The sequence below is a fragment of the Chroicocephalus ridibundus genome, chromosome 2, assembly GCF_963924245.1.
Source record: "Chroicocephalus ridibundus chromosome 2, bChrRid1.1, whole genome shotgun sequence".
In the NCBI taxonomy this organism is placed as follows: Eukaryota; Metazoa; Chordata; class Aves; order Charadriiformes; family Laridae; genus Chroicocephalus; species Chroicocephalus ridibundus.
The window spans coordinates 58,970,526-58,985,128 of NC_086285.1; the positions used below are offsets into that span (position 1 = coordinate 58,970,526).

The 14,603-nt window shown below is 41.1% G+C and overlaps 1 protein-coding gene across 5 annotated transcripts in view; it reads right to left on the reverse strand.

Annotated features, from left to right (window-relative positions):
• The window catches only part of TPK1 (thiamin pyrophosphokinase 1), a 306,866-nt gene that overhangs the window by 153,781 nt on the left and 138,482 nt on the right, over positions 1-14,603 (reverse strand). For 2 of the 5 annotated variants that reach the window (XM_063325637.1, XM_063325636.1), the window contains one exon: positions 3,245-3,317. The exons of 1 other annotated variant lie outside the window; for it this stretch is intronic. In XM_063325637.1, coding sequence (XP_063181707.1) covers positions 3,245-3,317 — 73 coding nt within the window. Of the gene's footprint in view, positions 1-3,244; positions 3,318-5,127; positions 5,506-7,293; positions 7,414-14,603 lie in introns of those variants that run through there. 2 more of the 5 variants (XM_063325638.1, XM_063325639.1) reach the window with 2 other exon arrangements.

Consider the following 14,603-nt stretch of genomic DNA (forward strand, 5'->3'; position numbering starts at 1 on the left):
CTTAAGCAACAGAGAAGTTGGAAGGACTTTTCCCTGTACATCATACTTAGAGGCAGATGGGAATGCGGAGGGTGAATACCTCTCAGCACTTGCCGCTTGCTTCACTCTTCCTCATATTCACTCCATGCACGCGATAGCTCCTCCCTTCCGCTGGCCATATAAATGACTTGGTTACACATGTACAGGTGGGAGGGTATTTCCTTGCAGCTCACAGTAATGTTACAGCCAGACTGAAGAGCTCTTGACTTACCCCAAGTAAGTGCCTTCAAAAAGCATCACCTTTCCCTTGTGTAACGTTTGGGAATAAGTTACATGAGATATATACAGAAAAAAAAGCAGGGGGCATCAAGACACGAAAATCCACACTATGGTATAAAATACTCGCCATAGAAAGTGTCAACTTGGAAGAAGCTAAAGCTACAGCTACAGTGTAAGGCATTACTAACCCTGGCCTGGCAGCAGCTCAAGACAAGTGCACGCAATGGGGAAAATTCAGGCAGGATGGACAGTCTGCTGCTGGGAACGGGAAAGGCGGCTTAGCAGTCAATGGGAGCAGAAACATTAGGAACGCTCATAGAATATTCTTATTTGGTGCTGAAGACTGAATGCTTACCTAGACGCCCATTTCAAAAGAAAAATAAGTATTTTGTTGTCTGAAGCTAACATGCTTAATTTCAGAAAAGCCCAGCTAACTAATGAACCTGGGCAAATGAAACCGGAGCGGTATCAGGATGCATGTGTATGCGTTCATGTAATTCTGTGTGATAAGAATGGTTCAGGCTTTCCATTCGTGCAAGGATGACTACTTAGAAGCAAGACCGGGGAAGGGGAAGGCTGTAGGAGCATGCCAACGTCAAAGTAATTGATGACGAATATCAAAAGCTAGCAGGCAGAAGGGCTTCGTCTTTATCAGGGAAATACCGATCGGTTAGTTAACAGGTGGGATTTCTGTGGATTCTCATCCACCTGCACACTGAAAATGGCAAGATCACATCAGTCTAAGCTTTGCTAAAACAATTCTTCCATTTTTCCATTCATAACCAGCAACAATGGATAAAAGAGAATGCTTGAAACAATACAGTAATACTATCTAATGACAACTGCTTACCCCGTGCCTCTGAGTGAAATCTGCATGTAGGTGAAGGAGCGCTTTGGTGAGGGAGGAAGGACAGCACGGGAAGCAACCCCAACTCACATGACACTGTACTTCCCTGAAGTCAATAGTGCCGTGCCGATTTACTCACCTCAAGTTCTCTCACTGCCTGTTTTAAGCAGCCTTAATCTATTTTGGGTCATCAACACATACATTTCCAAATGACAGAGAGTTTGGAAATTGCCTGGACTACAGAGAGTGCTTTACTGGACAAGTTACTTTATAAGAAAAGAAGCACATACCTTTCTCCAAATTCTGTGTTTTATTGTATTTTTTTTTGTTCAAGACCTCCTTAGACACCCACTCGTATTTACCATTCTAGTTTCCTGACTACAGAAGTTTAATTTCAAATGCAAAAAATGTTTTTTTTTCCTACCACGTATGCCCAAAGTTAAAAATCCTAAAGTCAAACTGCTTTTTCCAGAGTGGTGTATGAGGACCCCAGGCAAGGATTCTGCAGGCTAGATTACGCTCTTCATTACACCTTTACAACGCTGATGAAATACTGCTTCCTTTACAGCCTATCAGCACAGCACTTGCACGGGCGTCTGAACTCCGTACGAAGCTGAGCGGTTCACTATGTGTTCATGGAAAAGATGTAAACTGCACATCAACAGTCAGCTACGAGGGAGCTGACAAACGGGATGCTATGGCCAGAAAAGTAATCCCCGTGAAAAAGGGTAACGCTAGTTTAGCTTAGCTATCCCTTTCCATACCCTACCATGTTCTTCCCTCTTCCGTCTGCTCTCTCTCTGCGTTGAGCAATCCCTAACCTACCCCCTTTGGTAGGTCTCACCTGCCGACCAACAGGCAGTGTATATAAGCATTAATACCAACGTCCGTGCCAAACACGGCAGTGCATTTTGCATTTACTCACAGATGATGAATTTCCAGTCAGTAATGAATAGCATTAATCCAAAGCTTTTTATTTTATTTCCACTCCCCAAGCTGTAACCTGAAGATTCCTGAGCGTTTTGCTTGAGCTGTTCTTCTGAGACGGATTGCCATCACACACTTCTCCCTTCTAAACAACGAAGCAGAACATGGGAAAAAACACCACAGTGCTCAGAGAAGGACTGAAACCCAGTCCTACGCTCTCCTACAGCCCTCACACCTCACAGTTTGAAACCTTTTCTTCTCGCCATTTGATCCCGAGTCCATCAGGGAAGATTTTTAGGCAAGATTTCAGCCTCACACGTTGAATTAGCGGCAGACATAGTGGTGACCTCTAAGTCCGCTAGCTCACCAAGCATTTACAGCTCTTGCACGTGCAGCCTGCTACAAAGGCAAACTGGCACGCTGAGGCGAACTCTGAATTTGCAGAAACCTGCTGACCAGGATGTGAGTGTAAAAGCACTGCACTCAGCACAAAAGCCTATACAGGCAGGCAAAGTGTTAAATGCCAAATAGTCAGGTAAAGGCAGAATTTTGAGCCCTATGACATAAGAAATATGAGTTTACAATTAAGTTGCTCACTGGAAACGCGGCGGCTACACTGGGAATAAATTAATGTATGCAGGAATTTGTCCAAAAACTCATTAAGGAGGGCACTCCCCGTGTGGAGCACAGAAGTAGTCGGAGCATAATTCAATGCTTCAGTGGGTGATGAAAGAGACAGATGTCTCCTTCTGCAGCTTCCTGCTAAAAAGGTAAAGTCATATCATGCAAAAATCACACAGAGAAACTCTCTCTAGAAAGTCTGTGGGTGCCAGCCCTGGGGGAATCATGGGAGATTAATCTTTATTGCTCTGTATCTCACTCAGCAAAAGTCACTAATTTTTCAGGAAGTTTTATCCTAGTTTCTAGTTGCTATAATCTCCAGCAACATGCAGTCCATTTCTTGAGCTGGCGCTACGAAATGGCACCCTATGCAGGACTCGGGCAGTACCGCACCTCCTGTGTTTATTTTAAGGATTAGTGCAGTGCCAGGCAGAGCGCAACATCTGAGCTTGTGAGGTGCTTCACAACTGAAGCCTCCACGAAACCAATGGAGCCAGAATCACTTAATGACCAAGGGGCCACTAATGGGGTGGATCCTACAATGCTCTAACACACACACACACACACACTCATGGAAGAGATTTAATTTACCTTGACCTTGTAGTACTCCTTGACTTCAGGCTGAATGGAATCAAAATCACCACTGATGTAATCAGGCAAGAAGCTGAAAGGAAAGCAATGAGCAGTGAAATGAAAAATTAATCCATCTTACTACATTTAATATTTATTTTCTCAAGAGCGCAAAGGGGTACAAGCATTAATCTCTCGAGGGAATAGGAGTTCGTTAAAAGCATGTTAAAACAAGAGTTGATATGAGGTGATGCAAAATAAGGTAACAGACGAACTGTAAAACTGTAAAATCTAGTGTCCCTTCTTTGCTGAGGGAGCTACACGTTGCTTAGATACTTATACATCTCCCTGGGTCAGTAAGTCAAGACTTGTATGTGCATGGTTCTAGAAAGGCAACTCTTCAAATACCTTTCAAATGTATCATTCAGTCAGCAAATTATTTGAAAAAACATATCTGATTGCTGTACATCAAGCCTCCGAGGATATAATTTGTCAGAAGATGATGATGGTGCTTCTTAGACAGCTGGTATGCCACAAATGTTCCAAAGATTTGTATTTTAGTTCTTACTGATGTCATCCCGTTTCTGCTCTTCTCCTTGATTGTTAAAATTACTCCCCCCGAAGTATGGAAGCCAAATGCTCAGTGATTTTTAACTCATATCTTGGATGTACAAAATGTGTATGAACTTGATTTCAAATCCTAGCCATCGTTAGTACAGTAATACTCCTGCAAAGCACATGGAAATGGTAATATTGTGATATTTATCCCAACTCGCTTCTTGTTTTTTAATTGCAGAGTGCATAAAAATATTTACTGTATAAATTGTTATCAAATTCATGATGAAACTTCAACTGCACTACAGAAAGAACAGTTTAGGAATATTTTTTGAAAAAAAAAAAAAAAAAAACCAAACCAAAACAAAACCCAAAAACCGAAACCCACAAAAATACCCCAGTCAACCAAACCCCAGAAATACAGTCTTCCATTGTGCAAAATTTGCGGAGTTTTAAAAAGCAGTTAAGAAGACAGGTGAAAGTGTTGCCACTGTTTCAACAGAACTGAGTTTTGAAATTAAAGCTGCAATTTCAGTGTTTTCTAATGAATTAAATACATAGCTGCTCTTCTCCAAGGTCATCACTCTACTTTAGGAGGGGTATGAGAGTTCCTCAGCAAATTAGGTTACAGCTCAAGCTGAGTCAAGAGACATTGGGTGAAGCATAGTCAGACATATTTTTCTTCCACATGATTTTAGAAGAATGCTGCAGGGTCTACAAACTCCCCACATCAGTAAAACTTATAAAAAAATCTCATGTTCTGTCTCTGCTCAAAGATTTCAAAAGAGGCGTGTGGTCACTGGCCGCCACTTTCTTTGAAAACTGGAAGCTGCTTCAGCAGAAGCTGGCAAGTACAGTTGTTGCGAGTTAGCTCACCTGCAACTATGGCGTTTCAAATTCACGGCTCTCTGCTATTACTAAGGCTGTTATAAAAGGATTTGTTCTAAAAATAATCTCTCCAAAAGCGATGCTCCCACACTCACAGCAGGGGGAAAGGCAGTCCCTTCTGCATCGGGTTTTATCGAGGACACAGAAACCAACTAGAAGAAATGCAAATGCTTCAATGCCCTGTTTTATATGCCCAAGTCAGTACAGTTCAAAGCCAGCAAAAACTAAATGGAAAATTAGATTTGCTCCTGGATTGTGAGAGTGACCTTTTCAATGTACAAAAAATCCCACGTTTTCAAAATTTAAATTTTCAATTGCTGCCTTCCTACCTTTCGACAAGTTTCCCAATGAAATACTTACTGAATACAACAAGACTTAAAAACTACAGGTAATCTCTTTCAATTTGTTATTTTCCTTTCATTTCTTCCTGATTAAAACAAAGCCATTAAAAGTAAACTCACTCTCGGCATTACAGTGGTGGCTCCGGGTGGAAGCCCTGGATGCATCCCAGCAGGTTGGGCAGGAAGAACAACAGCCAGTTGCCACGGAAAGCCAACTTGGTATGTGACACACACATCCACTCTGATGAAAAAGCTGACGTCTTAAGGTTGTTTATCTAACTGAAATGCAGTACATAAATCCAAAAGTGTCTTTGTCATTTTGTTCTCCACAGTAACTACAGACTGCAGTGCTTTTAAATAATCAACCGTTTCTCCGGAGTGCTTCAAGAGGCATAACTGGGAGCAGAATTAGCCAAAAAAGTATCTTCTCCAAATCAAATGCTTCTTCACGGCTTTTGCTCTCATCCAAAGTAAAACCATTTCCATGACAAAAGCTATCTGAAGTTCTGTCTGAATTTTTACAAACAGAAGAAAGAAGAAATTCGGTCGCACCTCCCACGTGCTCTGCCAGGGTTCCTGGCTACACTGCCTGCGTGCATCTCCGCTGCCAGGAAGTGCTACGTCCATTTTCAAAACATCCTCTCCGAATGGTTCACCTCTAGCCACTGCAAAGCCAGAAATGACCAACAGAGGATAAGGAGTCGTGGCTGGAAACTTCAAAGTTTCAAAAAAGTGTAAGCCTTGCATTAATGAACACGGACTTTTCCTAGAATAGCATCAATTCTTTCTTCTTCTCTTCTCCTTCCCTTTGACAAACACCAGAACCAAGGAAATTGCGTAAAGACACTCTTGATGAATTCAAAAAATATCTCTCACAAGTAAATCTCAACTTGCACCGTCTGCTTCACACATATCATAAGACATTTCAACTTTATCTTCAGAGGATCGCTGCTCTTCGTAGCTCATTGACTAAGCAAGCCGACAAAAGCAAGCCAACATTCAGCCACGAGTCAAAAGCTGTGTTTGACTTGGTCCTCTCGAGTTCTGCAGAAAAAATTGCCTGATTCAGGTGGTCAAAATTTCGTCAAAGCTCTTCTCTTCTCCAGTTAACACAAGTGAAGAAGAGTGTGCAGAGTTGTCCTAGACTGACTAACCTCAGAAAAGGTCAGCACTAGTTGACGTAGAAAAAGGGGAAATAGTTGAGAGAGAGATATATGGGGAAAAAAACCCATATTAAAGTAACTTAAGAATGTTTTGTAATAATTGGGTTTTACCTGTTTGCTTTGGTATACGTTTGTACTTACTACAGAGCACAGAATAATCTCGGAGAAGCAGCTCTGGAGAATCACATACCAAGCTTACTAATATGTCAGTGGAAGAAATTAGGTCAGAAAAAAGTAACAAGAAAGGCCCCTCCATAAAATTTAAAACAGCTGCCCTTATTTAAAGTACGGATTAAAATAAGGTATTATATTAGTCTAACCCATGCTTTCCTACCCTCTGACCTCAAATTCATGAATAATTCTTATTCTGTAGCATAACTGTGTTGAAGATGACATATATTTCAGTGACACATATGGCACATATCCTTTAATGGAGGAGGTTATCTTTTTGCCCATGATGGCAAAAAATGTCTTTAATTCCTTTTCAAAGTCCAATTTAAAATTTTAATTTCTAAGCAGTCCAGATGATGCAGTCTACTGCATTTCAGAACCATGTTTTACTAGTCTCATTAGCTATTAATTATCACTATGCAGATAAGGTTATGACCAGCTCAACTGTCTTGATTCTCTGCTGCTCTACACTGACATTTATCAACAGTGAGTCAACTCCATAATCCTAATGGGACGGAACGCATAAAACTCATGTGAGATCAGCTTAGTCTACCAAGCCTTTTCTAGAGCTGTCAAGCAGCATAACACCAGGAACTGAGCAACAAAAAGCCCTCAGAGGCTTTGGGCCAGACAGAGTTTTTCTTTCTTTTCACTTCTTTTTTCACTCTTCCCTTCTGTGGGGGTTGCTTTTTTTGTTTTGGTTTGGTTTTGTTTGGTTGGTTGGGGTTTTTTTCTGTTCTCATCGCGGCGTTTTAGAGCTATACAGCATCCATCTAAAATGAGCATGGAGTCAGGAGGGCCAGGAGACTGGCCATAAGCCAACTGATTATGTTTCATGTATGTAACTTAAAAAAACAAACAAAAAAAACCCACCAAAAAAACCCAAAAACAAACCAACAAACCAAAACCACAGAGTTTCAATATGAAGCCTTTAAAGGTTTAGCGAGCTTACCAAGAAAAAAACGCACTATTTCTCAGAAGTTTTGACCTGGATCCCAGATAAGGGATTTATCCAAACTGGATAAAGGCTGAATGTTGACTGAAGAGTTTTGTGAACTCCCAGGATGCTGGACTGGAGAGCAGGAAAAAAAAAAAAAACAAAACAAAAAACATTCCAGCAAGTTTGACATAGTTTCAAGATGTATTAGTGAAATTTTAGTCACCAGTACCATAAAACAGTAATCGACTCTTACCACAGACATAGATTACAAAATAAATAGAAGGTATTTAAACTCTGAGGTTCTCATGCTAAGTAAGCACGACTGTGCCTTTTGCCATCAAGAAAGCCATCTAATGGACACAGCTTAATTCAAGAAGCAGTTTTATTTTAAAATATTCAATGCTGATGAACAGCATGTTAAATTTAAAGCAGCAGAATACTTGGTTCTTTGTTAATTCACTTTAAGAATTCATTGTGGAGTGGTAAATACGCCTTGTTACACAGTTATGAAAAAGAAAAAAAAAATTCCCAACACGTCACACTTTAGCAGTTTAGAATAAAAAACTGTGCTGCCTCCTTAAATAAATTGCTCTGGCATAACTGTTCAGTTCTATCATTAATTCACAGTTACAGTTTCCTAGTACTATTGACTTTTCTTGTGATGTAGCTCCTTTAGCACATAATTGTCTGCAATTAACCTTTTTTAAACAAATGTTAACATCAGAGACATGAACATTTAAAGGCAGTATCTGTGGTACCCTTTGCTTCCTTCAGTTACAGCACAGAAAACAATCCCACACAGACAAGCCGTACGTGTCCCAGCTGTATCATTCGAGGGCACAGAGTGGGTTCCTTATGCTTTTTCAGTACTAAAAATAAATTTCAAAACCGGTGCCTTTTACCTCAGACTAACAGACACACACAAGCTACTTCCCAGTAGAAAAAACACATTGGAGACAAAACGCTGCAGACTTAACCCCCAGCAAAGTCACTAAAGTCAGCTTTGACTTACGTAAGCATCTGGTAGTTGGATATACAGAAGACAAAGCCCTCTAACATTACTTCAGGATAAATATTAAAATCACAGTTTAACAAAAAAACCCCAACAAACGAAAGTTAATGCCCAAAATCTACACTTGCTAACTGTTAAGATGCCCTTTCAGCTTGCCTTCCTGACGGTTGGTCTTTACCTGAAGGCTGAGCGAGGGCTGTTCTCATCAGAAAGGTGTTAAGTCTGCTTAAATCTGTCAAAAGGATACTGTTAACTGCTGTGAAGATCAAAGTGTCTTTTTAACTCCCAGAGATGGGTACAGCACAAGTAGATGCCATTTATATTTTGTCTCAAAGCAGCATACTCAGATGCCCCATCTAACTGTACAGAGGTGAGTTCCCAGGGAAAGGAGAAATGTCAGATTGCAAGATATACCTAGAGTTAATATCTATTCAATCTGTAAATACCTTTCTGGTATTTATTATATTATATGGAGCTTATATATATATTTTAACTGCAAGGTTACCGCAAGTAAGGGTCACACCTGAAGCTCAGAGGCCAAACACCAAATACCAATGCAGGTAATAAACTTCAAACTGACCACAAAAAAAGCATTTCGTTTTGGTTCATCTTGAACAGATCACACTAAGAATTCCATAACTTATGACCATCACCAGGCCTTTAAAAAACAGCTAAACCACAGCCCTTACCTCTCCTGCTCTCTAGCCTCCCTTATCACTACATAATATTTGTATTAGGGTGGCACTGACAATGCAGCCAGTGCAGAAAAAAAAAAATAACAGACCAACCCAGTTGCCCATCCCTTCTTCCAAGACCTTAATAAACCTTAATGTCCATTATGCAATTGCTTACACAGAACATAACTCCCAAACAACATTCTGTACATTACAATAAACCCAGATGAGATTTAACAAGCTTTAAAAAAAAAAAAAAAAAGGGGGGTGGGGTGGGGAACAACAGTAGTGCAGACCCCAGTTTCACAAAGAAAGCAAGTATATGCATATATCAGGCCACACACAGATATCAGATTCGTGTGATCCTCCTGCCAGAATTCTTGGTGCAGACTGTTACCAAACCTGCGGATTACAGCCAGGAAGCTCTGTGGTTAAAAATACTCAGTAATATTTGGCAACCTTGGAGAACAGCCTCTTTTCCCCTTACTTTTTAAAGACCTTACTGTTAAAAGAGCATAAAAGTATTATTTGCAAACGCTGTGATTTAAAGAAAAAGATAAAAGTGTGTGAAGATATGAGGGCAATAATGCATTCATTTATGCTTGCCTGGTATGCAGTGTCACCTTGCAAATAATAAAAAAAATATCTGAGATAAATTGTAGAACATATTACCCTCAGCTCAAACGACTACGCAAAGCACACATCAGGGGGAGATCTTCTGCAGGGGACGGCCAACTCGCTCCCATTATCATTAACAAAAAAATCAAGCAGCTGACGCCCTGCCTCCAAACCTTATCCCTCAGTGACAAAGAAAAGTGTTAGCGATGGCTACAATGGTTGCATTTTTCTTTTAGAATGTCAATATTTGAAGCCGGCCTCCAGCTGCAATCAATACAGCACAGGATAAAATGACGCTGCAAGATTTAAGAACCGCTCGCCTGTTTTCCACGGTGCTGAGCACCCTCCTGCGCTCAGGTAAGTACAAGCGCTACGGGAAAAACCCAGCACGCACAGGACAAACAACTCCCAGGGACTGCTGCTAAGTATCTGTGGCTTCTTGTTACAGACTGACACGTTGCTTAAAACAAAGGATGCACGAACACGATGTTGTTGCCATCACCTTAGAGCCAATTAACGCTGAAACTATTCACTGCCTCTCAGAAGAAACTCAGCATCCTGCAGGCTCCAGCGCCGCGTCTTGCTGCTGGATCCTTGGCAAAAGGAATTGGAAAAAGGGGGTCGAGCTGGGAGTTTTCATCCTTGCACAGCGTGGCTCAGGGTGGCACATTGATTCAGAGAAGAACCCGTGCCTCAGCACGAGTCACTCGCGAACACATGATTTTGAAAGCTGGAGGAGCGTTAAGTACTCATCCAGAAGCGCCGGACTCTACTCTTATAGGACACGAGGCCAGAGGAAAGGGGAGAGAAGATGAGCAATGTAACCAGGACTCCCTCTGAGAAGCGAGGGTATCTGACTAACTGAGAAGACAGAGGCTGGCAAGACACCCGAAACCGTTTTCCCTCTTTTCAATGTCAAAGCATGTCAGAATTTGCCCTAAAAATCTGAAGAAAACCAGCCACTACGTTACAAAAAGGTAAAATGCTCACTACTAACATTTTGGAGAGCATGTGAGGAATCAGAGGGATGGGATGGGATGGGTTCTAAACCCTGGTAAATTTAGAGTGAAGGAGCCTAAATTACTGAGAATTAACTACACCAACTGAGAATTAGATACCAGTCTCAAAAAGGCAGCACTTGAAGCCAGAGCCAGCTCAGGGTTCCTTCATGGAGTGCCACTAAAGTTGGATTTTGCTGCTCCAAGGTGAGAACAAACTTTTCCAACACGAGATAAACAATTTCTCTTCTGTTCCATAAGAGCTAGAAACACACATATATTTTTTCTTCCTAATTAGATAGCTACTAACAACCACTACAGTATGGCTTGAAAACTCATTGTGCAATTCTAGAAGTCAGTTTTGATGACCAGTATTTTAACTCTATCTGTCTTTTCTGTGAACTTTCACATCAGTAAGAACACTTAAAAGTCAGGCACAACCAAACAGTAAGCAGTTCCACGTGAAAGGCGTTCACTGGGATTTCTTTGCTTCCATAATTTACTTAACTCTCACCTCAGTACCTTAAATACCTGCTCTGAGTTTAGCACCTGTTTACGTACTTCCACACACAGGGAAGACCACCTGTGCAGGAGAGGCTGAGTTTGAAGAAGCCCTTTGCTTCTTTTGGGCCTGAAACTGCAGTAGAAGCTTGCAGCAGAAATCCTTTAGAGCCATTTCTACACAGCGACTCACAAGTGCAACAAGAAGAGATTTATCCCCTTATGAGCAACCCGTTCCAAGCAGGCAAGGAGAAATCTGCAGGTTTGCTTCTCCCATCTGGGCCTGCATTTTCTTTCCTGATTTCCGTGAACACGTGATTTCATAGATTAATTTTCTGTTTCATGGACAGAAAAGAGACACCTTCACACTTATCTACAAGGAGGAAGACCAGCCATAAAAGGTGAATTGCCACAGAAAAATTTATTTAAAAACACCTACTCAGAAGACATGAAGTCTTAAGGAGGAAACCAGAACATCCAGTGACAATACAACTACTGAAAGGCAAATTTGACTCCCATATGGTTAATGAAAATATCTTCTGTCCTGGGCTTTAATTGCCTGTAGAGCAGCTACTGAGCAAACTTCTGACCCTTTTTTTTTGGTGAAGATGTGCTCGAGTACCTTAAATACATTAATAAAATTTCTTCAGGTTTTGAGCCTTTACACTGATAAGGTGCGTAACATTTTGCAGAGAAACAATGCACCAAGGATCCTGAAAACACTCGGGCTACACAGAAGGATAAAAATACATCGCTTCACCTTTTTAGGGAATGTGAACCACACAGCAAGGAATGGAGAAAAGACCCGTAATGGCAGACAGCTGTTTGAAGTCTGTTGTCTCTGTATGGCTGGAATTTGGTAAGTCAGTGGGAGGCAGAAGTTTTATTAAACCTTTTGCTGCTGACCTCTGCTGCACCTTCTCTGGAGCTGACAACGAACCAGGATATTCTGCCGGAGCATTAGCATTTCAAAAGGTACCTGCACCTCTTGTCCAGCACAGCAGCATTAATTAGAGAGAGAGAGAAGAAGATAAATGCGCATACAAAATGAGAGTTGGGCTCTATCTGATGCTTCGTAACCTTTCCCAAAAAGCATCCTCACTTTCATCAGATAAACTCAAGTACATACTCTCCTATTTCTATACAATTTAGCTGTACAATGTACAACCCTATTTCGTTTTCTAGAACTTGTTTTAGACAACAACATATTGCAAAGTTTACTTAGATGTTCTTTTAAGGTTAGTACTAGTCACAAAGGTGAAAGGTTGCCGTCAAGAGCTCTGAAGGAACTCGTGGAAAAGTAGTTAATATAGCGATGGCCCTGTCTTCAGTGGGCTGGAGCACCACAGCTGGGTAAGGCTTTTGCAGCTGGCAGAGGCGTCCTAATCACTTTAATCCTTGTCTTACCCTCCTCGCAGTGCCACCATTTTTACAGAGTCAAAGTACCAGTACGGATATTTTAGTTACCAAAGTCGGCAGGTTTACAGTTATGAACACACATAAGCAGTTCTTGCTTTCTCAAGTAAGATTAGAAATATTTCTAACTATCATTTTGGTGAGCATAGCTATAATTGAAATCCCTCTGATAAACCTTTAATTAAAAAATTAAAGAACTCTTTTATAGTTACCTGACATATATAGATGAAATTAAGAAACAAAATAAAGCTGTAACTCTCCTGTATAAATTAAACTGCCTTCTGATCGCAACCTAATGTACTTGTTTGAAATATTTTTTCTATCAAAGTTTTATTTGTTCCATGTTTTTTAAGGAATAAAAACGAAGTGATTGATGAAATGTGTTCATCTAAGGAAATGTCAGCTATCTCTTGTTGTTTTGTTTTGTTATTCCGTAAAATGTTTAAACCACTAGAATAAACAGGTAAGTTCATCTATGCTCTGCACCTTAATAGATGATGGGTGGACAAAAGGACATCTGGTTGACAGTGACTTGCTGGACCTAAACTTTTATTTCTTTCTGCTGTTCCTTAGTGAACAAACCTACATGTAAGGGAACCTAGTAACATGTAAGGAAACCTGTGGCAGTGCCACCCTGACCACTATACGGGCTGTCTGCTTTCCCAAAGACTGCCATTCCCAAGTGCAAGGAAACATGCTAATCTTGCTGTTAACATCTTTTGCTTTGTTACAGTCAGATTCCTCCTCCTGGCAGCCAGTGCATCTTCCGATGTTCCCCTAAGAAACGGGCTTTTTAGAAGTTAGCCGCTGCCGCCACCACAGGGAAGCTCCCTGCACCTCCATGGACGGCCTAGCTGAAAAGGGGAGAGAGCAACCACGCAGCCATGGTATTCAGTGTAAGGGTGGGAAATGTTCCTTAGAAGAAAGAAAAACCTGAATTTGGCTCTGGCCAAAGCATCATGCCAAATCCTTCTCCTTTCTCAGAACTTCCTTCACCCCCTGAAAGCGCCAGCTGTCAGACAGATACTCAAAAAGTATAATCTTTTCCCATCTTCAGCTACTGTCTAATGCTGGAGTAACTCACCAGCAGCTAATTGAGCCAAGATAACTTACAGAAGCTGAGATCTAGTTTATATTAAGTATTTCATAATTTAGCCCACAGCTGTTAGACATTAAAACCAGGAAGCAGGCCGTCTCTTCCCAGACATCTCTCATACCTGCGCAGTGGATACCTAGGCCACGCTGTACTCATTTGACCTACCAATATTTCACCTGCAGCTTATTAAAACTAATTTTACCAAAGAAATAGTGATCCTAAGCACAACGTAGAACAGCTGTCATAACAATCACAGAAGTCTGCCCTGCTTTTTTACCTCTGGTACAGACTTAGCAGTCCTAACTATTGAGAAAGAACTAAGAGCAAATATACCAAAGGCAGCAAATTTCCGCAAGAGGTCAAGGTCTACAAATAACTCTTCCTGCAGATCGCATTAGAAGACATCTACCGCTGCAAGGTCTTAACTATCGAAATCACTAACAAGCAGCCACGTGCTCAAATCCTCACTAGGTCCCAATCCCCACGTCCAGCCTTGCTCAGCACACGTAACCGGCAGCTCGCCTCTCTTTCTTGTATATTCTCTCTCTTTCTTGTATATTACCGATTTAAAACTGAGCAATTTTCCAAATAATATTTGTTAGCAAAAAAAAAAAAAAAAGGAAAAAGAAAGAAAAGCACAAAACCCCCCGACAAAGTGTAAGCACGACCTAGGGAAATCAACAGGGCTCTGTGAAGGGTCTCCATGGCTATACTGAGAACTTGGTCGACTGAAGCGCGTATAAATCTGAGCTAGCTTTAAAATAGCTCAGAGACTGGCAGTAGAGTAGTTACAATGGCAGTGGTTGCTGTGGTTGTTTCCTGGACAATATCACTTCAGATATAACAGTCTTAACTGTGTTCAAGGAACAAATTTATATGTGTGTGTGTGTGTGTGTGTGTGCGCGCGTTCAGCCTCCCCAACCCATTAGTTGGACTAGGGTGCTATAGTCTGTTTTCAGTAAAGTAGGCAGGTATGCCCTACTATGACTAATAAGTCTTTTATTTAA